We start from the raw sequence: 21,381 nt of genomic DNA on the forward strand, positions 1-21,381 counted from the left end.
ACTTCTACATGTGGTCTTTTCGCCTCACCCTCGTGCTTTCTAAGGCTGCCATCCCTTTTCAGATGTCATTTTGTCTTCTTTTGCTTCTCATGATAATTTAAATGGTACTGATACCGTAAGTCTTTTCATTCGGTATCACATAGAAGGTTTTACTTTCAGGTTAAGTTTTAATCTCTTGCTACTTATTGGAGAAACTTAAATCTGTAATGGCACATTTTTGGACTTATTGGAGAAACTTAAATCTGTAATGGCACATTTTTGGGGATCTCTTCTATTCAAGAGTGAAGGGTGTTAGGGTAATTACAGGTTTTTGAGGGTTGGGGTGGGGAGAGAAGTGATGGATTCCTCTTTGGAAAAATAAGAAACAGAAGGAGACCTGTTGGGAAGGGAGAATGCTACATTGGATTTATTTAAATACTTTTTTTCTATGTTGCTTAGTGCACCGGTATAAGGAAATAAATTGCACCGATTGTAATAACCAGCTCAAAAGCAAGTCTGAATTTGAAATACGTGCCCGGAATTTAGGTGCCTTGTGTAAATCCTATCTGATAGGTTGTGATTTTGTTTAAGTAAATATTCTTTGATGTGTTGAACTTTTCTGATAATTAGGATAATCTTTAGGCCAGACATTTTCTAAAATAGAAGTTTTAAGTTAGTGAAAGCTTAATTAAGGTGATAGTATTTTTGCTGCGTATCAAAGTCTTACAGTTGTGAGCTGTGTTACTAGAAATAAGTTCCTTTAAAATTCTTTCGTTTATAGTATTGTTCTGATGAGTACATTTTTATTTTCATCCACAGAAGTTGCTTGTGATGTAGACATGAAGGGTAATTGAATTGGTGTGAGATTGCATAGAGGTGGAAATGTGTTAGCCTCAGGAAACACTTATCCACTGCTATAATTATTGGGTTGGTAGGTAGTTTAGTTGTCTTTCTTATGCAAGTTTACTTTTTTCCCCCTTAAATCAAAGACCACTGGCAAAGGCCCATCTCTGTAGTTAGAATCTAATTTGCATAGAATAATTCCCATAGGCGTTATTTGCAAGGTTACTTTGAAATTTAGAAATCAAGAGTTTTCTTCAAATTGGTTGTCTCTACTAGCCAAAATTATATGTTATGTATTTGTCTGGCCATGACACTTTTTCTGAAGAAAGTTAATTGTAACTGTTTGCTTCAGCAGACTTACGACAGAACAGTGAGTAAACATAGATTTTCTTCTTTCAGGCTTAAATTAGTCACCTTCCCTAAGAATATACCAGCATTCCTTAAAGGGAAAAATATGTATACAAAAAAACACACACACACACACACACACACACACACACACACACAAATTCCCTTGAGATGTAATTTAGTGCAAATTTAGAGGTCAGATGGTGACAACTACCATGAACTTTCACGTATAAAAAAGCCCCGCCAACTACTATTAAGATTGTTTGCTAACTTTATGACAATGTTTGCCAATGAATTTATGCTTTTATTGGACAAGCTATTCAGTTATCAGTCTGTTCACATTACTGGTATTTATAAGTCCCATGAAATGTGTGTATTTTTTAAAAAATTTTTGAGATGATTTCATTGAGTACCTTAAGTTGAATGCCCACTTCAGACATAATGACTTGTACTTTAACCTGCATAGAATTTTAAAAATTAAAAAAATCAATTCAAAACAAATCTATTTCTTAGGAATTAGCTGCTGCTTTGAAGTGGGGGCAATTCCTCAGTAGGAAATAAGGTAGCAAAATGGGGAGCAGAAAAAGATAAGAGTTTGGAGAATATTTTTACCTGTATTTTGTGCCCTTGAAGCATTTCTTCATATTGCAGTGAGAATAGGTAAGTGCCAGTGGAAAAAATTGTGTAGAGCATTTAACTTTGCTGGTAATTTCTATTCATTAAAGTTGGGTAAAATGGGATTATAATGTATATCTCTACAACAGTTGTTGCTTTATATCATATTGTTGTTCAGCCTGTTAGGACTGTGGGTTATTTTGGAGGTGTGTATTGGGGGTGGGGGTGGGAAACGGTGGGTGGTGATAGGGACGTTAGAGGGAGTATCTTAGAAATTTTGCTTGTTTCCTATTCCACCATTCCTGCTATCCTCTATATGTTAGTTATGTTAGTTTAGATTAGTGTGGGGGATGTTAGGAGTGGCCTGGTTTCTTTCCTTCTTTTTCCTAGCCAAGGAAGTATCGCCTGGGGATGCTGGAGGAGAGGCTAGTTCCGATGGGATCAAAGGCACGAAAAGCAAAGAACCCTATTGGCTGCCTTGCTGACAGGTGTAAATCAGGAGTACCCATCAATATGGTTTGGTGGAACAGAGTCACAGAAAACAATTTACAGGTAAAAATAATTTTATTAGACATTTTTTGAAAGTGAATATCTTGGCTGCTTTCTGTGTCTGTGTGGGTGGTGGGTGTGAAGGTTGGATGGCTTAGTTGATATCCTTAGGTGATTTTTTTTTTTTTTTTTTTTTTTTTTAAATCGAAGTAAGTTTAGTGGCCCGTTAACCAATTCATTGATTTTCTGTGGTGGCTTTTGAGCTTTCTCTGCTTGTAGTTATTTTCCTATTCTTTTATTAAATTTAGTTTTTCCCTTTTGGATTTTGTTAAGTTATGAGTTCAAATTATATTTCATACACAGTTATTCAGGGTACTGTATTCAAAAGTCGTTATAAAATTTATAGAAGTCTCATTTATTTGCAACCTCAATAACAGGAAGCTTCATATGTTGTCTTTCTGTACATTTTTTACTACTAAATAAAACTTGTATGTAAATGACTTGTTACGTGTTGGTTCTAAAACCAGCTTCGACAGTATGTTTTCATAGAGTTGTGGCAGGCACATTTCAGTCTATCATTGCTGAATAATGAAAATGGATTTTATCACAAAGGTTAGCTTTTCAGTGAGATTCTGAAGTACCAGGGGAAAGGTTTGAATTATATTCAATTGTAATTTGGATAATAATGATTATATTCTCCTTTAATGACACTGGTAATGGTATAATACAGACCTGTTAATCAGACCTGCAGTCTAGGTGGAAGTCGAATATCCTTCTCCCCAAACTTTCAGAATACATGGGTATTTTTAATGCGTTGCTAGCGCAGAGGCTGTAAGCCCACATACATACACCACATGCAGAAAACATACAACAAAGTTAACAACTCGGTTTTATTTCTGTCACCACTTTGTGTTATGAAGGGGTTCCACGATACTTTGGTCTGTTCGGTATTAATACCACAGCGATATCTATATTCCCTTGGGCATAGAAATAAATAAGTTACTACAAAAATATTGTGAAACATAGCATTTGCCCCAAGTGAAGTTTTCATAGTATTTCCTAAAGGTAAGGAAACGTTTTGGGGGGTGGGGAGGGTCCCCAGGATAATATCCTCAAAATTTCCTTGGAGAGTTTTGAATCTGGCAATAATGAATAGCAGTACAGTTCGTTGAATTTTTATCTTTGAGATTGGTAGGAGAGAGATTCGATGTTGACAGTTAGAATTATTTTTCAGTTTTAAAAAGAAAGTCTGAAAATAAATTGCACCCTAACTAGACAAGAACAGAGATGAGTGGAGGTGGAGTTGGTGTGCGGGCTGTGGGGCGTGACACTGGTCGTGCATGGGCAGAGCCACTCGGCCTCTCCACAATATGCCCGTCTTATCCCAGTGACGGTCTCGAGGTACCTCTTTCGAGCTCAGCTTGAAACACCGTTAGGTTGCTGTAAGAGCGTATGCTAGAATTATGCTTTCTGTTTGGTTAAAACGGGTTATAGTAGACAAACCTTTCAATGTGCGAAAGATTGGTGTTCTCTGAATCTCACATTTCAAATACTGCTGTTATTTTATGCTGCAGATAGTTCTTTTCCTTTAAGGACATGAGGATGCCTTATTATAGCTTGGTCTAACATCGGAAGGACGGTACCTCCTCCCAGTATCAGTGACACGTTGAAGTACTAAAAAATACCCACTTAGTGTCCATTACTGTATCTGTGGGTTCCTACATTGGGCACCTGGTGGTGTTTATGCAGGGCAAGGAGCATGTCAGCCTCTTTTCTTTTTTTTTGGCGGGGAGGGGGGGGTTTATCTTTTTGTTGTGTGAAGAAAACTAATTCATGTCAATCCATTCTTTTACCATTTTTGTTTTAGTTTTATATGATGCTTTTTAACATTTTCTATTTATGTTCACATAAAAAATGTTACTCAAAAAATGCGTAGCCAGATACGTTAATCTTTCCTGTTTCCTTTCCTTTAAATCTTAGGTCTTCTCAATCCTACGGTCAGAGAAATATTAATTTATATTTCATTTTAGTAGTTATAGCTGTTGTTTCTTAAATGGTTACCTTGTGCCAGACACTGTGGTGAGCTCTTTACATAAATCATCCCTTTTGATGTTCCTCACAGTTTAGGATGCAAATGTTATTGTTAAATGAAGAAACATCTTCAGAGAAGCTAAGTAACATTAAGGTTAAATAGTAGCCAGTAGAGAAGTGGGCATTTTCACCCATGTTTGTCAGACTTTAAAAATCTCTTTCCCTCTCTCTGGTATACCCTCTAATGTATTAGAGCTGTGATTGATTTAATGACCTAGCTAGTTAACTGAACTTCTGAGGAGGAACTTTGTTTTAGGTGAGAGTGCATACATAGACTGTGCATACTGGACATGGACTGTAGCCTCTGCATAACTGCAGTATTTGTAAAGTTAGTCCTTTTCCTCACCTTTCCATCCGATTCTTAGTGACGCTTAGTTACTTTTCTTTCTGGATCTGGAAACATCTTTACATTGATTTCTTGGTCTTAACCTAACACCTCTAGAAGTTTTTCAATTTCTGAAAACAAAAGGTAACCAACAAAAACCTTGAATCGAAAACAGCAACAGAAACTTTCTCTGAAGTCTGAAGGTTTCCACCTGAATCATTCATAATTGCATTTATTCTCTTCAGTGTTGGATTTCTTTCAAGAGCTCTATGATCCCCCATCTTTTAGCACTTAGCAATCTTTTTATTTCTTTTTCACCAAGAATCTCATGATATGAGAGAGCCTGTTTACCAAACCCACGACTTTTGTAAAACAGTGATTCATGCTTTCATTCTAATACATTCGTACAAAAAAAAAAAAAAAAGATGTATAAATACAAAACATGCTCGTCAGAGAATCAACGATACTATTTTCCTTAGGTTTTTTTGTAGCTTGGTGGAGGCTAAATTTATTTTACATGTGGCTCTTTTGACGTACATCAGGTCTCTGTACTATGTTTGTGGAGCTTCCACATGAGGACCTTTAGAATAGCTTCTGTTCTTTTCTCTGATGTCTTTACCACCCATTTATTCCTTCAGTACCTGCAACTTGGCATTTTACAAGTTTCACTGAAATTGCTCTCGTAGAATGTCCGAGATCTTCTTAATTACCAAATACAGCATTTGATCCAGCACTTAGAACTGCTGGCCGCCTCTCTGTTTTTGAAACTCTTTCCTCTTTGCAGTCTTGACTCTTGTTTCGCCTGTGGCTCCTTGTGAGCTCCTTTTCTTGGCTCGCTTGTTTTTTGCTTTCCCTTGTACGCTTAAAATTCTTACAATTTTATTTCTATTAGAACCGTCTACTGAGTTCAAGATCCAGATTTTTTGTGCTTTCTATCTTTGCATGTAGATACGTATCCCATTATCACCGCAAATTTGGCATGTCTAAAACTCGGTGCATTTTTCTCTTCTCCAAATCTGCAGATCCTTTTGTGGTTCTTTTTTTTATTTTTTATTTTTATTTTGTTTCAGTATATGAAATTTATTGTCAAATTGATTTCCATACAACACCCAGTGCTCATCCCAAAAGATGCCCTCCTCAATATGTGGTTTTTCTTTAGTAAATGACTTCCTCATCTTCCCAGTCACTGAGGCAACATGTGTTGACTTCTTCCCCGTCATCTCTCACATTCTGCCATTTGGTATAAGAAGGGAACTACTGAAGTTTGGCTATCCGTTAATTGACAGATAATACATTGGACAATGTATTTGCCATCATATTAAGGCTGTTCTACAGTAATGACATATCATCCCCAATTGACAAATAATGGAAGTTGCAATTTAGAAAAACCTTACTTTTTTTTAAAGGTTTTATTATTATTATTATTATTTTTATTTTTATTTTTTTAAGTAATCTCTACACCCAACATGAGACTTGAACTCACAACCCAGAGACCAAGAGTCACACACTCTACCAACTGAGCCAGCCAGGCACCCCCGAAAATTTTGTTGTTAATAAGTGATAGAGCTAGGATTCCTAGCTCAAGTCTATTTAATTGTAAATCTGAGATTTTTCTACTATGTTGTCTGCCTGTAGTCTGTATTCTTTAAAATTCTACAGTATCTTCTTTCCTTTTTTAACACTACTGACATAGTTTATATAAACCCTAAGTGTATCTTCTGAATAATTTTTCTCAAATCCCTTCAGGATCTGTTCTACTTATCTAGGGCTATCTCTCTTTAACCATCCACACTTCCTAAATTCTAATCATTTTGAATCTTTCATACCTCATATAACATGAAATATGTTGTCACTTCTCTGTATCTTTGTATTTTGTGCTATTATTAACCGAATCTGAAAAACAAACAAAAAATCTTTCCTCCTTTTCCCTTCAAGAGTTAACTCAAATACTACCTTCTCTGTGAATGCTTGCTTAAACACCTCAAAGAATTTTTTTTTTTTTTTTTTTTTTTTTTACTGTTTCTATAATACTTGGTGTTAAGACTTACCTCATTCTGTTTTATATTAAGTTTCTCTATCTGTTTGCCTTTTCTCACTGGACTGTAAATATTTTGAGTCTGAGCATGTATTTGCTACTATTTTTGTACCATTAATGTATTTTGTCTCGAAAAGTTACTGTTTAATTTCCTTTTATTAGGCAATGTATGCAGTTTTGTGGTATTCTAATACTTTTATATCTTTAAAAAATTTGATGATGGGTTTTCTGGGCTATATGGCCACCATGTTTTACTTTAATGATCACAACTGATTTAGAACAGAGGATGGTGATTTCTTTTGAAATGTTAAAGGATCTTCTATTTTTTTATTTTATTTTATTTTTGTAATTTTTTTTTAATGTTTATTTATTTTTGAGAGAGACAGAGACAGAATACGAGTGGGTTGGGGCAGAGAGAGAGGGAGGCACAGAATCCGAAGCTGGCTCCAGGCTCTGAGCTGTCCGCACAGAGCCCGACGCGGGGCTCAGACTCACGGACCGCAAGATCGTGACCTGAGCCAGAGTCGGACGCTCAACCGACGGAGCCACCCGGGCGCCCCGAGGATCTTCTATTTTTTTGAAACGCAAAAGTTTAACATTGTCCAAGTATTCTTGATACTTTTCAATCTCCTGAGCCTGGCAGTAGTCTTAATTACTTCTTGACACTGTTGTGAAGTTACAGGGCTTCTCCATGTTGTACTTTGCTCACCATCTTTGCCCAGACACCAAGCAGATGGCGGATGGAAGGTTACTGGAGACTCCACACCAGGAGTACTTTATTTTACCTGAGTGTGAATTCTCTTTTATCTTTTCTTAGCCTTTGCCTGCGATGATTACCCATTTCTCTGTCTGACAAAAGGTGTATGTGAATTTCAAATTTTTTTCTTAGAACAGTGATTCTCTAGTTCAGATACTGTTGTTTAGGATTGAAATATTCTGTCACCTACCTTACAGAATTATGAGGATTCAAATTTCCAAGCCCCTGGTGGATATTAAATAAATTTCCATAACTACAGTTGCACCTTATCACTTCTAAACTTTGTCTTTGTTTATATTTATTTAGGGTGCTGTCAGTTATATTCAGATGTGTGTGGCTCTGTGCGTGCGTGCGTGTGTGTGTGTGTGTGTGTGTGTGTGTGTGTGTAATGAGGCAGTGACATTAATTGTCTTTTAGAGGCTCACATTTTAACTAATACTCTTGAATATTTTTAAAAATTAGTTTAAAAATGCTTTTTTTTTGGAAGGGATAACAGTGTGCTCCCATCTTTCCCATAAGAATGAGGTGTCAGGGCTCCTGGGTGGCTCAGTCCATTGAGCATCTGACTTCTGCTTGGGTCATGATCTCGTGGTTCGTGAGTTTGAACCCCACATCGGGTTCGCTGCTGTCAGCGTGGAGCTCACTTCTGATCCTCTGTCCCCCTTTCTCTTTGCCCCTCTCCTGCTTGTGCTCGCTCTCATTCAAAAATAAACAAACATTAAAAACAAAAGAATTAGGGGTCAACTTGAATAAAAGAAGGGGAAGTGCGTGATTTTGTAAACTTCTCAAGGTGTTACTGGTTAAGATTTACTTAAAAGTAATGACATGTTAAATAAAATCATATTCATTTTGTCTCAATATGGATCATAAATTATTAGTGTTACTGTTGTTTTAGCTTACCCCCGAAGTGATATAAATGGATGAGAACGGTTGGACTGTTGGGTGTGTTAGGGAGATTCATACTTGTCAACATCACTTTTGATGGCATTTGCCCCCCTTGTGGTCTGATTAAATGGCATTTCTTGTAAGAAGTATTTAAGTAGAAGAATGCTCACATTAAAATCTTTTGGCCCACAAATCCTCCTGTGAATTCTAGTTGCTTGTTACTGGTGCTTTTAAGATCCCAGAGAGGTTTTGGAAACTCACTGGATATACTTCAATCTTTAGTTTCTTGCTGAGTTTTAGTGTTATTTCAGGTGATTTCCAGACTTTAGGCCCTAGGAGATGGAATCGTTTGGGCTTTAGATGGAATGGGTTGGAATTTTATGAGGTTGAGGCTTAATCCTGTCTCTACTCAGGGCTCCTCAGTACTTTGAAGAGTTCTAGAACTGTGGTGCAGCTCAAATGGCATTAGTATGTACATACTGCTTTCTGACCTCAGATCTACTTCTTTTCTCTTATCTTATAGCTGCTATTCCAAACCGTTAACACTCTGCTCACACCTACTCACCGCTTCTCTGTTACTTTTGAGTAAGTGACTTGTGTTGTTCAGAGGAGGGAAAAAGAGAGAATGAATTGTCTCATGTGGCAGCTTTTGACCTGTATACGGCATTTGCATTCATACCCTTCCTGTTTTTCTTCCTGTGTCAGACAAACAGGTGTTCTTCTATTATATGCTTCAGAGCCTATCTTTATTCCCTCTAACAATGTATTCTATTATTTATCCCTTTTCAGTTGTAGTCAGTCTCTCCCTCGACAGTGATTTCTTCCTGATAGTTTGTGAACATGCCATGTTTAAGTTTCTTTTGCTCTGGGACCCCAAGGGTAAGGAATGCTACGTGAGGAAATGTTCTAGGGTCAACATGTTTGAGAAACTGCAAAACAATTTGAGAAATGCTTCCTGCTTATTGTTGCTACTTTTTTTTTTAACTGTTAATTCATCCCTCAATCCCCAGTGTTTTGCTGTTCACTTTCATGACTCTGTTGAAACTCTTTTTGATAAGGTTACCAGAAGTATCAGTTCTTGCTTGATCTCTCTCTGCTCCATTTGACATTGTTGACCATTCCTCTTTCTTTGAAACTTTTGTTCTCTTAGCTCTTCGACTGTTCTTTCATAGTCTCTCTTGAGGACCTCTTGTCTGTGGTCCTGGCCTCAGGAACTCTCCTAAGCTCTTGTCCTTGACTCTCTTCTCATTTACCTCACACAGCGCCCCTTGGGGATCTCAGCACATCTTCATGACTTCAGCTACTCCCTACTCATAGTTGACTTCCAGGTATATATTTTTTTATCCTCTCTGTCCTCTACACTCACTGTAAGTACTAGCTTCTTCAGAACATCTTCATCTATACGGCATAAGACAATGGAAATTCGTTATGTCTAAAATGAATATCACATCTTTTCCTTTAAACCTGTTCACACACATCTGGACACACTCATTCACAACTCTGTGCTGTCTTGGTTGTTGATGTCACCCAGTTGTCTAACTTACGAGTTTTCTTGCCTCTTCCATCTTCCTTAACTGTCATATCATTTGGCCAACAAGGGTTCGTTGATTGGGCTACTTTGAAATTGTCTAGACACTTTTTTTAAGTTTATTTGTTTTGAGAGAGAGAGAGAGAGAGAATGAATGAATGAATGAATGAATATGAATCCCAAGCAGGTGCTGTTGGTATGGAGCTCAACGTGGGGCTCAATCCCATGAACCGTGAGATCATGACCTGAGCCAAAATCAGGAGTCAGATGCCCAACTGACTTGCCACTAATTCAGGAAATTGCCTGAAATTGTCTTCACTTTTAACATCACTGAGTTATAATTTAGGTCCACCTTCATTTCTTACCTGGACACTTACTATTATAGATTAACATTATCTGCTTTCCTGCTTCTGGTCTTAACTTTCAAACCACTGCCTAACTGATTATTTGATCTTGTTTCTTATCTTTGTCATCTGTTTTTTGTCATTAGAATAAAATCCAGATCTTTCAGGAATGTATCCAAGCTGTACCTATTGATTTCTCTCCTGATTACTGCTGTAGACCTACTCAACTATTGAATACCATGCTCTTTCTGCCTCTGCCTTAGAACATTGTCTTTGAACATTGCTTTGATTGCTGTGTCTTTTTCTCTGTCTTGACTCTGCAAACTTGTCTTTTAGGATTCATTTCAAGCATATCATCTTTTGACCTAATTAGTCAGCATGAAGCATTTGTTCACTTTTCCCTAGCACTTACATCGTTCTAATTAAGGGATGTATAACCTGTCCTAAAGGCACACTGTAGATGCTTCTACTTAATATTGATATGTGGATGTTCTGAACGTCTGGGATTGTGGAGTTGGGTTCAGTGTACATTCTGTACCTGTGAAATGCCAGTCTGTGAGCTTCTAGACTATAGTGCCTGTGTTTTCTATGTTTTTCTTCTCCACAGTGCCTAGCACATTGCCTAACACTGTATCTTCTATGTATTAGCTGTTGAAATAATTGAATGGATGAACCTGGATTAGTGACTGGTGATTCATAGTATTTGGCCTGATGTTAGTCCTGAAATTTAATGCTTTGTGCATTGTCTTAAGTTTTTTTGGTAGGGTTTCATGACGAAAAATATCATTATAGAAAAATGTTTGAAAAATCTTAATAAATGTTGAATCTGGTGATTGAGTATGGCAGAGTTCTTGATTAGAGAAAATGCCTCTAAGTAAATTTCTCTTACTATATAATGTGGCAAATAAGTTTTAGTATTATATATGTATGGATAGAAGCTGTACATAGATATAGAAAACAGTTATAGCTATATAGTAATTCCTGACTCTGTGGAATGCTGTGATGGTCTTGTTTTCCTGGACTACTCATTAACTGACCTGAATAGGTCTTTTTCTCTTGTTAGGGAGTGATTTTTTTGTTTTTAAGCTTTCTTGAGATGATTGACACATAAATGAGAGTACTACTGAGAATGAGCTAGGTAATAACGCCTCTGTGACCATTAATGATTACTACTACTGGGGGACTTTGACATACAACAAATAGGTTTCAAGTGGAAGAGGAGCGGTTCATCTGTTTTTGTTTGAAAATGTCTTCTATCCACCGTACACCGATTTTGCTTTTTTGTGCACATTGATTCTGTTGGTATCAATTGAAATATCGCATACCGTGTGAATGCTTGTGTATCGTCATGCCGTTCGGTGGCGATAACTCTAAGCAAAGGGAACTGTGTAAGTGGCTTTATGATGAATAAATCTTAAACTTTTCTGTAACTTTTTTGTAAAACATATAAACTTATGGGCAAAAAAATCAGATACCATAGAGAAGTACAAAGAAGGAAGCCAAAATGTCTCCGCTTTCCTCATCATCCGGAGATAAGAGCTCCCTTAACATTTTAGTGAACATGTTTACCATCCTTTGTATGCCTGTGCACACGCACATGTACACGTCTTCCTGTATGCCTGTGCACATGCACACGTACACGTCTTCCTTCGTTCCCCTTCCTCTGAGACAGAAGCACACCATTTTACAGAAATAGTTACTTAGTATAATTGCTGATTTGTAGCCTGATTTGTATTTTATTTTTACTCTGTGGGCCTGTTTCCATGGCAAATAAAAATAAATCAATTCACATGATTTTTATGGCGACATGCTATTGTAGGTACCAAATTCCACATAACTGAATGCCTACTGATAGATATTTTAGTTACTTCCTTTTTAAAAACAATCATAAATTGAAAAATTACATGCAAAACTTATGTGTACAAAAATTATGTGCCCATACTTGATTTTCTCCTTAGCTTTAGTTCCTAGGTTTCAGAGTACTAAGGCATGCTTATTTTTCATTTTGATATATTGTCAAACTATTCTCAAGGATAGTGTTTAGGTTGGGGCACCTGAGTGGCTCAGTCGGTTGAGCGTCCGACTTCGGCTCTGGTCATGATTTTATGGTAGTGAGTTTGAGCCTGCGTCGGGCTCTGTGCTGACAGCTCGGAGCCTGAAGCCTGCTTCAGATTCTTTGTCTCCCTCTCTTTCTCTCTCTGCCCCTTCCCCACTGGCTTGCTTGCTTGCTCGCTCTCTCTGTCTCTCTGTCTCTCTCTCAAAAATAAATAAACATTAAAAAAAAAAGAATAGTGTTTAGGGTATTATCTGTTTATGATGCACTTTGTGAAGGATAAACTAATGAGTATCTTTGAAAATTTACATTCCCATTGTTTCAAGATGTATATAATTACTTTTGCTGAGCTTCTGAAACGTTTTATTAAACTCTATCTTAGTACAAACCTTATTACTAATTGATTTTCATTTGGTAGGTTCTGATGTACTGATGTTACTTCACTCTAAAGATAGTCAAAATATAAATAGGAGAACTTCTGTTTATTTATCTATTTATTAAAAAAAATTTTTTTTGAGAACTTCTGTTTAAAATAACACTGGAGTACATCTCTTGGAAGCATTAGTAATCAACTTTCTTCCACAGTTTTCACCAATTTGATTCTGATTTATTTAGAAAATCATATTTCCTAACCCTCTATTTACCAGTTTGCTTCAGAAAAATTTGAAATTGAGATACTAGACTAATTTCACAATAGTAGTAATATTTTAGATGTTAATTGTTAACTTATAGGATGAAACCTTGCTGGTCTTGAGCAGGTCAGCTGAAATTAAGTATATTTTGATAATAAATATAAATGTAAATATAAATTGACCATATTTGGATGTGCTTGAAATAAGGGGAAATAACAACCCATTAAATTAAAAAAAAAGTCTTACAGAAATGTGAACTTGGAGGCTCTAGTTAGCTATTTGACTTCTCCTTTCCACCCCCCCCCCCTTCCTCTTTACCCTGTATGACTTATGAACACTGAAGACTGGTAAAAATAGCTCTGAATAGGGCTTTTCTTTGTGCCTGTGGGTCTCATCTTTTTATGCCTTTTTACATACAATTTATCAAGGCAAAATACTTGCTAATTCCTGCCTTTCTCCCTCATTATCAGCGTCCCTTCTTTTACCATTCCAAGTAATTCACCTTTGCCGGGAGAAACCACACCCCTTGGGCATAAATCTTTGGAATTAGTCCCAACTAGGCTCTTTTGTTAAGTCCAAATAGGGAACAGTAATAGTGAAGATGGGAGATTGGAGTAGGTTTTAGAAAAAGTAGATAAGGCTAAGATTAACATCAACTTTTTATCCCGTTTGTTTTTTTTTTTAAGTTGACTTAGTTCTGTCAAGAACAGTGGAGACTTGACCTGTTCACTCTAAATGGATTTCATCAGTAAACACATTAAGCAAAACTTCCCTTCTCTTCCTTTCTTCCTGCTTTCCCTTCCTCTTTTTCCTCCTCTTCTTCCTTTTCTTTTTCTCTGCTTTTCTCTTTTATTCTCTTTTATCCTGGCTGAAACGTAAAAGATGGATTAGAGGTGAGCAAGACTGGAGTTTAGTTGGTCAATAGGGATGATGTTGCAGTAAACCCGAGAAGAGATGACAGTGGTGTAGAGGAGGGCACTGATGGTGACACGGGTAGAAATAGTTGAATTTGAGAAATATTTAGAATGTAGAATAGATGTCATGATTTGATGCTTCAGAAATATCTACAGTATCAAAAGGATAGGTGTGGCATAATTTATCTGTTTGGGAAAGAAACGATACAGACAGCGCAACAAAACTTGAAAACCAAGTTAATAGGGCATCTTGGTCCTAGGCTATCACCATCTAGAGCTGTGAGAACTTAAATTTCTGTTGTTTAAGCCACTCATGTATGGTATTTTGTTATGACTCTAGCAGACTAAGATAGTTGGTGATAAGTTAAACACATGTATTATAAAACCTAAGGCAACCGCTACAGAGAGTTGCAGCTAATAAGTGGAGAGAAGCAATAAAATGAAAACTCAAAAGTCGGTTAATCCCCAAAGAAGGCAGAAAAAAGAAAAGGGGAACAAAGAACAAATAGAACAAATTAAAAAAAGGGTAGCAAGATGGTAGATAGGTTTAATAATCACATTAAATGTAAATAGCCTAAATGTCCCAAGAAGAAGGCAGAGATTTTCAGGTTGGATTTAAAAAAACAAGATCCGACTATTTGAAGCTGACAAAAAACCTACTTTAGACTTAAAGACAAACATATGTTTAAAATTATACCATGCACTAGTCAGAAAAGACTAATGTGTGTGTTTATTACTAGTGTTATATCCATGTATCTTGTACACTATAACAGGTAGTACAATTATAATTACAACAGTAATTATAGTAATAGTAATGTACGACTACACATTAGTGTATACATACTATATAGAGTATAGTAATACAGTTGGCCCTTGAACTACATGGGGGTTGGGGTCATAACCCTCCATGCATTTGAAAATCCATGTGTAACTTTTGACTCCCCCAAAGTGTAATGACTAGTAGCTTAGTGTTGACTGGAAGCCATACCGATAACATAAACATTTGTATGGTATATGTATGATATACTATATTCTTACAGTAAAGTAAGCTTGAGGAAAGAAAATAATAAAATCATAAGAGAAAACACATTTTACAGGTCCTGTATCAAAAAAATCTATGTGTAAGTGGACCTGCACAGTTCAAACCTATGTTGTTCAAGAGTCAGCTGTATATATAGTATAGTGATGTATGGGGTACATATAATATAGCTGGGATAGCTATACTCCTATCAGACGAAGTAGATTTCAGAGCCGAGAATATTATCAGGAACAAAAAGAGTTGTTAGATAAAGGGGACAGTTCATTAAGAGCATGGATGTACCACTGTTAAATGTTTATGTACCTAATAAAAGAGGGTTAAAATATGAGACCAAGACTAATAGAGTTGAAAGGAGAAGTAGACAAACAGTGATAGTGATTTCAGTACTCTGAGTATTAGAAGAAAGACAAAATCAGTAAGGATATGGGAGATTTCAATAGCTCTGTCAGTTTGACGTTTATGGAACACTCTGCTCACAAACAGCCAAATACATACTCTTCTTAAGTGCACGTAGAACATTGACTAAGACCAATTCTGGGTCACGGAACGAGTCTCAATAAGTTTAAAAGGATTCAGGTCATACAAATGTGTTCTCTGACCACAGTGGCATTAAAATAGAAATCAGTAACAAAGATTTTTGGAGAATCTTTAAGTATTTGGACACTGAACAGCACACTTCTAAATTATTCATGGGGCAAAGAAGAAATAGGGGAAGCAGAAAGTTCAGTATAACTTTGTAATAGCACAACTGCTTTGTAACTTTCATTTTGAAGTGAATGACAATGAAGCCATGTTAAAAGTTGTGGGATGCTGCTAACACACTAATGAGGTAGATTTTAGCATTAAATGCCTAGAGTAGACAAGAAATGTTCCTAGGTCAATGACTTCAGCTTCTACTCTAAGAAACTAGAGAAAGAAGAACAAATTCAGCCCAAATTGGTCTCCCTAAAAGGTAAGTTCATGTCCTAATCCCTGCCTGGAACTTGTGAATTCTACTTGATTTAGAAGAAGAGTCTTTTACAGGTATAATTAAGTTCAGGATTTGGTGATACCATCTTGAATTATTTAAGTGGCCCCTGAACAATGGCAGGTCCGTCCTGGTTAAGACGAGGCAGAGGGAGATTGCACACGGGAGAAGGGGATGTGAGGACCGGGGCAGAAACAGGTGATGTGGTAAAGCCAAGGAATGCCAAAGAGTGCCGGCAGTTGCCAGAAGCTAGGAGAGAAGCATGGAATGGATTCTGCTCCAGTGCATCTGGAGGGGAGCACCGGCAACTTCCTTGTAAACTTCTGGCTTCCAAAACGTGGAAGAAAATACATTTCTGGGGTTTTAAGCCATCAAGTTTGTGGTAATTCGTTACGGTAGCCGCAGGAAACTGGTACATATGCACTAGCAACAAATAATATAAAGTGAAAGTTTCAAAATTATGTAATTTATGATAGTGCCAGAAATACAAAATGTGGTTTGATCTGACAGAAAGTCTGAGGAACTGTACGTTAAAAACTTTGAAACTTTCCTGAGAGGAATTAAAGAAGACCTAAAGAAAAGGAGACGTATACCATGTTCATGGATCTGAAGACTCATTATTGTTAAGATGCAAGACGTTGATTCTTACCAAATTGATCTACAGATTCAGTATACTGTCAATTAGAATTCAGCAGGGTATTTAATTTTTTTTTAACGTTTATTCATTTTTTTGAGAGACAGAGACAGAGCCTGAGTGGGGGAGGGGCAGAGAGAGAGGAAGACACAGAATCCCAAGCAAGATCCAGGTTTCAAGCTGGTAGCACAGAGCCCGATGCGGGGCTCAGACTCATAAACTGTGAGACTGTGACCTGAGCCTAAGTCGGATGCTTGACTGAGCCACCCAGGCGCCCCTCGGCAGGCTATGTAATAGTAATTGATAAGTTTAGCCTAATACTCATGTAAACATTCAAATAACCAATCCAAACTAAAAAAGAAAAAAGGCAAAAAGATGCAAGATGTACACTATCCGACTTCAAGAATTACTGTAAAGCTGTAGTCATCAAGATGATGTGCTTTTGACATGAAGATAGATGGGCATCAGTGGAGCACAATCAAGTCCAGAAATTAACTTGCTAATAAATAGTTGATTTTCAACAAAGTAGCAAAGGCTATTGAGCGGAGGAAGAAGAGTCTCTTTAGCAAACAGCGCTAGAATAATTGAGTGTGTGCAAAAATATTAGACTCCTACCTCACGCTTCATAGAAATTGACTCAGTGAATCCTAGACCTAAATGTAAAACATGAAATCCTAAAACAGAAGAAAACAGAATATTTGTAACTTTGGTGGGTTAGGCAGGTATTTCTTAGGTGTAACGACTTCGTCAACATTTAAGAACCACAGTTCTTTGAAAGCTGCTGTTAAGAGAATGAAAAGACAGATCATAGACCTGGAGAAAATATTTGTATAACATGTAGACCAAGGCTTTCTATCCAGAACTGCCAATTTCACAACAGAAAACAAAAAATCAATAAAAATGGTCAAAAAGTGTGAACAGACATTTTACAGTAGAAGACACAGAATGGCCATTAAGTAAGTCATTGGGGAATGCAAATTAAAACCACAATGAGATACACCTATTAAAATGTCTAAAATATAAAAATCTGACCAAAGCTCATGTTCACGAGTATGTAGAGCAACTTGGTCTTTCCACAAAGTGCTGGTGGGTATATTAAGATAGTAGCACTACTTTGTAAAACAGCTTACCAATTAAAATTTTTTTTAATGTTTGTTTATTTTTGAGAGAGAGAGACAGAGAGCGAGCAAGGGAAGGGCAAAGAGAGGGAGTCAGAATCTGAAGCAGGCTCCAGTCCCTGTGCTGTCAGCACAGAGCCTGATGCGGGGCTCGAACCCACAAACCGCAAGATCATGACCGAGCTGAAGTCGGTCGCTTAACGAACTGAGCCACCCAGGTGCCCAATAGCATACCAATTTTCTTTTCTTTTTTTTTTTTTTTCAACGTTTATTTATTTTTGGGACAGAGAGAGACAGAGCATGAACGGGCGAGGGGCAGAGAGAGAGGGAGACACAGAATCGGAAACCGGCTCCAGGCTCCGAGCCATCAGCCCAGAGCCCGACGTGGGGCTCGAACTCACGGAGCGCGAGATCGTGACCTGGCTGAAGTCGGACGCTTAACCGACTGCACCACCCAGGCGCCCCCATACCAATTTTCTAAAAAGGTTATATATACACATACTGTGTGTCCAAGCCATTCACTAATGGGCACTTTCCCAAGAGTAATGAAATAGGTCTACACAACGACTTGTACCTGAGCGTTCTCTTTGCAGCTTTGTTTTTAATAGCCCCAAACTGGAAACCACCTTTGTCCATTGGATAAAAGAATAAACAAATTGTGGTCTATGGATATTATGAAATATTAGCAGTAAAAAAGGAATGAAATATTGGTGGAGTCAGTCACATGGATGAATCTTAATGTTGCCAAGTGAAAGAAGCTCGGAAAAAAACCTGCATGTATATGTATGTAAGATTCATTCATATTAAATTCTAGAAAAGGTAGATTAATCTATAGTGACAGAAAGCTGATCTGTGGTTGCCTCGAGACCAAAGTAGGGGAGTAGAGAGGAATGGGAGGGAGGAATTCAAACGAAGTTTGTGGCAACATTTGGGCATCATGGATATATTCATTATCTTGATTTGGGTAATTGTTTCCTGGTTTCTGCCTATGACCAGAGTTGCAAAGAGGTTATATTTTAAATATGTGCAGTTTAGGGGCACCTGGGTGGCTCATTCGGTCGGTTAAGTGTCCTGACTCTTGATTTTGGCTCAGGTTGTGATCTCACATCGCTTGTTAACAGTGCATAGCCTGCCTGGGATTCTCTCCTCTGTTTCTGTCTGTCTCTGTCTCTCTCTCTGCCCTGCCCCACTTGTGCGTGCTTGTCTCTCAAAATAAATAAACTTAAGAAAATGTGCACTGTGTTTATATGTCAGTTATATCTAAATAAAACTGTTAAGAAAAAGCAGGTCATGTTTCGTTCAGAAAGTAGAAAGATTACTGATAAAAACTTAAGCCATTAGACAAGTAAAGCAAATTGCGTTCATTATAAGGAATGTATCGTGGAAGGTATTTTATGGGTTTTTATGGGTTTATTATGTAATTTTTAAAAATCCGACCAATATTCAGGAACAGTAGTGGTTTCTTATCATACATCATACCACCTTAGGGTAACTTTCTTACAGACCTTTTTGACATATTTGCAATGAAACAGTACGTAAGAGTTTGTGTTCTATTTTCATTTAATAGAATCTTCCTGTTTTTCTACCACATTTTAAAAACCTATTTTAATGGTGGCACTTTTCATTTTGTTTTGCACTATTTATTAAATGAGTCCCTTAATTTATGGGACTGCTTTATTGTGGTCTTAAGTAAGTGTTCTGTTTATAGTGGAGTCCAGCAGAGTCTTAAAAATCTGAATTTTACTTTAAGAGTAGCAGTTTCCATGCAATCCTATAATAGTAGAAAAGCATAAAATTGTGTTGCACACGAATTAGCAATTGGGGCGCCTGGGTGGCTCAGTCGGTTAAGTGTCCAACTCTTGGTTTTGGCTTCAGGTCATGATCTCACCGTTCGTGGGTTCGGGCCCTGCCTCGGGTTCCATGCTGTCAGTGTGGAGCCTGCTTGGTATCCTCTCTCTCTACTCCTCCCCCTGTATGTGCTCTCTCTCTCTCAAAATAAATTAACTTAAAAAAACAAAAAACAAAAACCTGAGTTAGAAACCTCATCAGAAAATTACTTCATTTGTGAAAAACCCTGTAAGTTAAGGAAATACTCTATCATTTTGGTTGGGTGGGATGTCTACATTGAAATGTTAATTACTGTTTTATTTAAAAAATAATAACAGGGCTGCCTGGGTGGCTCAGTTACGCCTCTTGATTTCTGCTCTGGTCATGATCTCAGGGTTTGTGAGTTTGAACCCTGTGTTGGGCTGTGCGCTAACAGAGGTGGGGAGTATGCTTGGGATTCGCTCTCTCCCTTTCTCTACCCTCCCCCCCCGAATTAAAAAAAAAATTAAAAAATCTTTTAAAATAGTTACAACAGTGCTTTTGAAGCTAAAGGTTAGGACTCGATTTAGTCTATTTTTGTTTAGAGAATACAGGTAGGGATTACAGGTAAATATTGGGGGATGGTGTCAATTTATAAAAAGCACTTGGTTGTTTTTGGCATGAAAGTTGCAGTATAAATTTAAGTATATGAGAACCTAAAACTCCATTTTTCTTGATAAATTCTCCCAAAGTCTTACTTGACTAAAAAAAATTTTTTTTCAAGTGTGCATTTAGAGCTGTTTAAAGTTTGCTGAAAATCAGGGTTTTAAAATATGAATAAAAATTAGAAATAAAATTATGAATATAATTATCTGTATATGAAAAAACAAAGTTGATACTACAGGAACATATTTGGATAGTTACGCAAGGATTATGTAAATCCTAGAGCAGGAGTAATAAAACTTTTTATTCTCTTCAGTGTTGTTGAAGTTAGAAAATTTTTACAACCCAAGTCCTTGAGTCTCTAGATGCAACCTTCACCTCCTAAAGCTAAAAGAAACTGTTTATTTTCTGATGAACAGATACTTCATTTTAAGGTGATACTGGTTTTAGTTAACCAGTTTTGCCTTACTGTTGAGAAAATTATTTTTTTAAACATGTTCAAAGTGGGTTCCTGTGCTGTTTTGTCACTTTATAAAACCCATCTTTATCCCTTAACCCCCCCAAATTAAAGCCATTTCAAGAATCTATCCTTTAATGGTAGTTATTTTAAGTAATTGTATCATAAAAAGTATTCTCATTATTATTATAATTTTTAATTAATACTTGAAATATTTCTGATAGTTCTCTGATCTGGCTATAAGAATGTACATTGTCTGTTAATAGTAATAGCTCTATTCTCTTATTCCTAAATTTAGTGGGTTTTTTTGTGTTACACCTAAATCCTGTGTAATTGTTTTTTCTGCCATTTAAATCCGTTTACTTTTTCTCTAATCTCAAATACTCAGAGTTGAATAAAACCAACTCTCACCCCATCCACTCAAGGGAATTGCCTTGCCATCTTAAATCAGGAAAGAGAAAGGAGGGAAGACCTTAGATTTTTCTCTTCACTTCTTAATTAAAATTCACTGTGAGGTACGTTTTTTTGCCACTGTGACTGTTGAATCTCTGAAGGTTGCAGTTTAGTGTGTAAACTTTCATAGTTAACATTAATTTAAATAATTTCTATTATAATAGATTTGGAGACTCTCTCATTTGTTATAATGGCATTTTATATATGATTTGTTTGGGAACGGTGGAATGATTATTTCCATCCTTTTCTCCTTTGTAAGAAATCCTTTCAAAGTCGGCTTTAAAATTAATTTAAAATAATTAATTGAATTTAAATTAATTTAGAGAAGCTCAGCTTTGAAATCAGGTAGTCTGTTATTCATAGTAAATATAAGGTCTAACTGACGTGGAAAATGAGTAATACCTAT

At 36.8% G+C, this 21,381-nt stretch overlaps 1 protein-coding gene and 1 long non-coding RNA gene across 6 annotated transcripts in view; both read left to right on the forward strand.

Moving 5' to 3' along the window:
- PAN3 (poly(A) specific ribonuclease subunit PAN3) overlaps positions 1-21,381 on the forward strand; it is a 134,717-nt gene that overhangs the window by 37,208 nt on the left and 76,128 nt on the right. For 3 of the 5 annotated variants that reach the window (XM_030308388.1, XM_030308378.1, XM_030308397.1), the window contains exon 5: positions 2,176-2,337. The exons of the other annotated variants lie outside the window; for them this stretch is intronic. In XM_030308388.1, coding sequence (XP_030164248.1) covers positions 2,176-2,337 — 162 coding nt within the window. The remainder of the gene's footprint in view (positions 1-2,175; positions 2,338-21,381) is intronic. 5 annotated transcript variants of the gene reach the window in all.
- LOC115509172 lies at positions 7,805-19,486 on the forward strand. Its single transcript, XR_003967242.1, has 3 exons — positions 7,805-7,815; positions 13,189-13,194; positions 18,442-19,486. It is a non-coding gene; the product is annotated as an uncharacterized LOC115509172 (long non-coding RNA).

This window comes from Lynx canadensis, chromosome A1 (assembly GCF_007474595.2).
Source record: "Lynx canadensis isolate LIC74 chromosome A1, mLynCan4.pri.v2, whole genome shotgun sequence".
Classification (NCBI taxonomy): Eukaryota; Metazoa; Chordata; class Mammalia; order Carnivora; family Felidae; genus Lynx; species Lynx canadensis.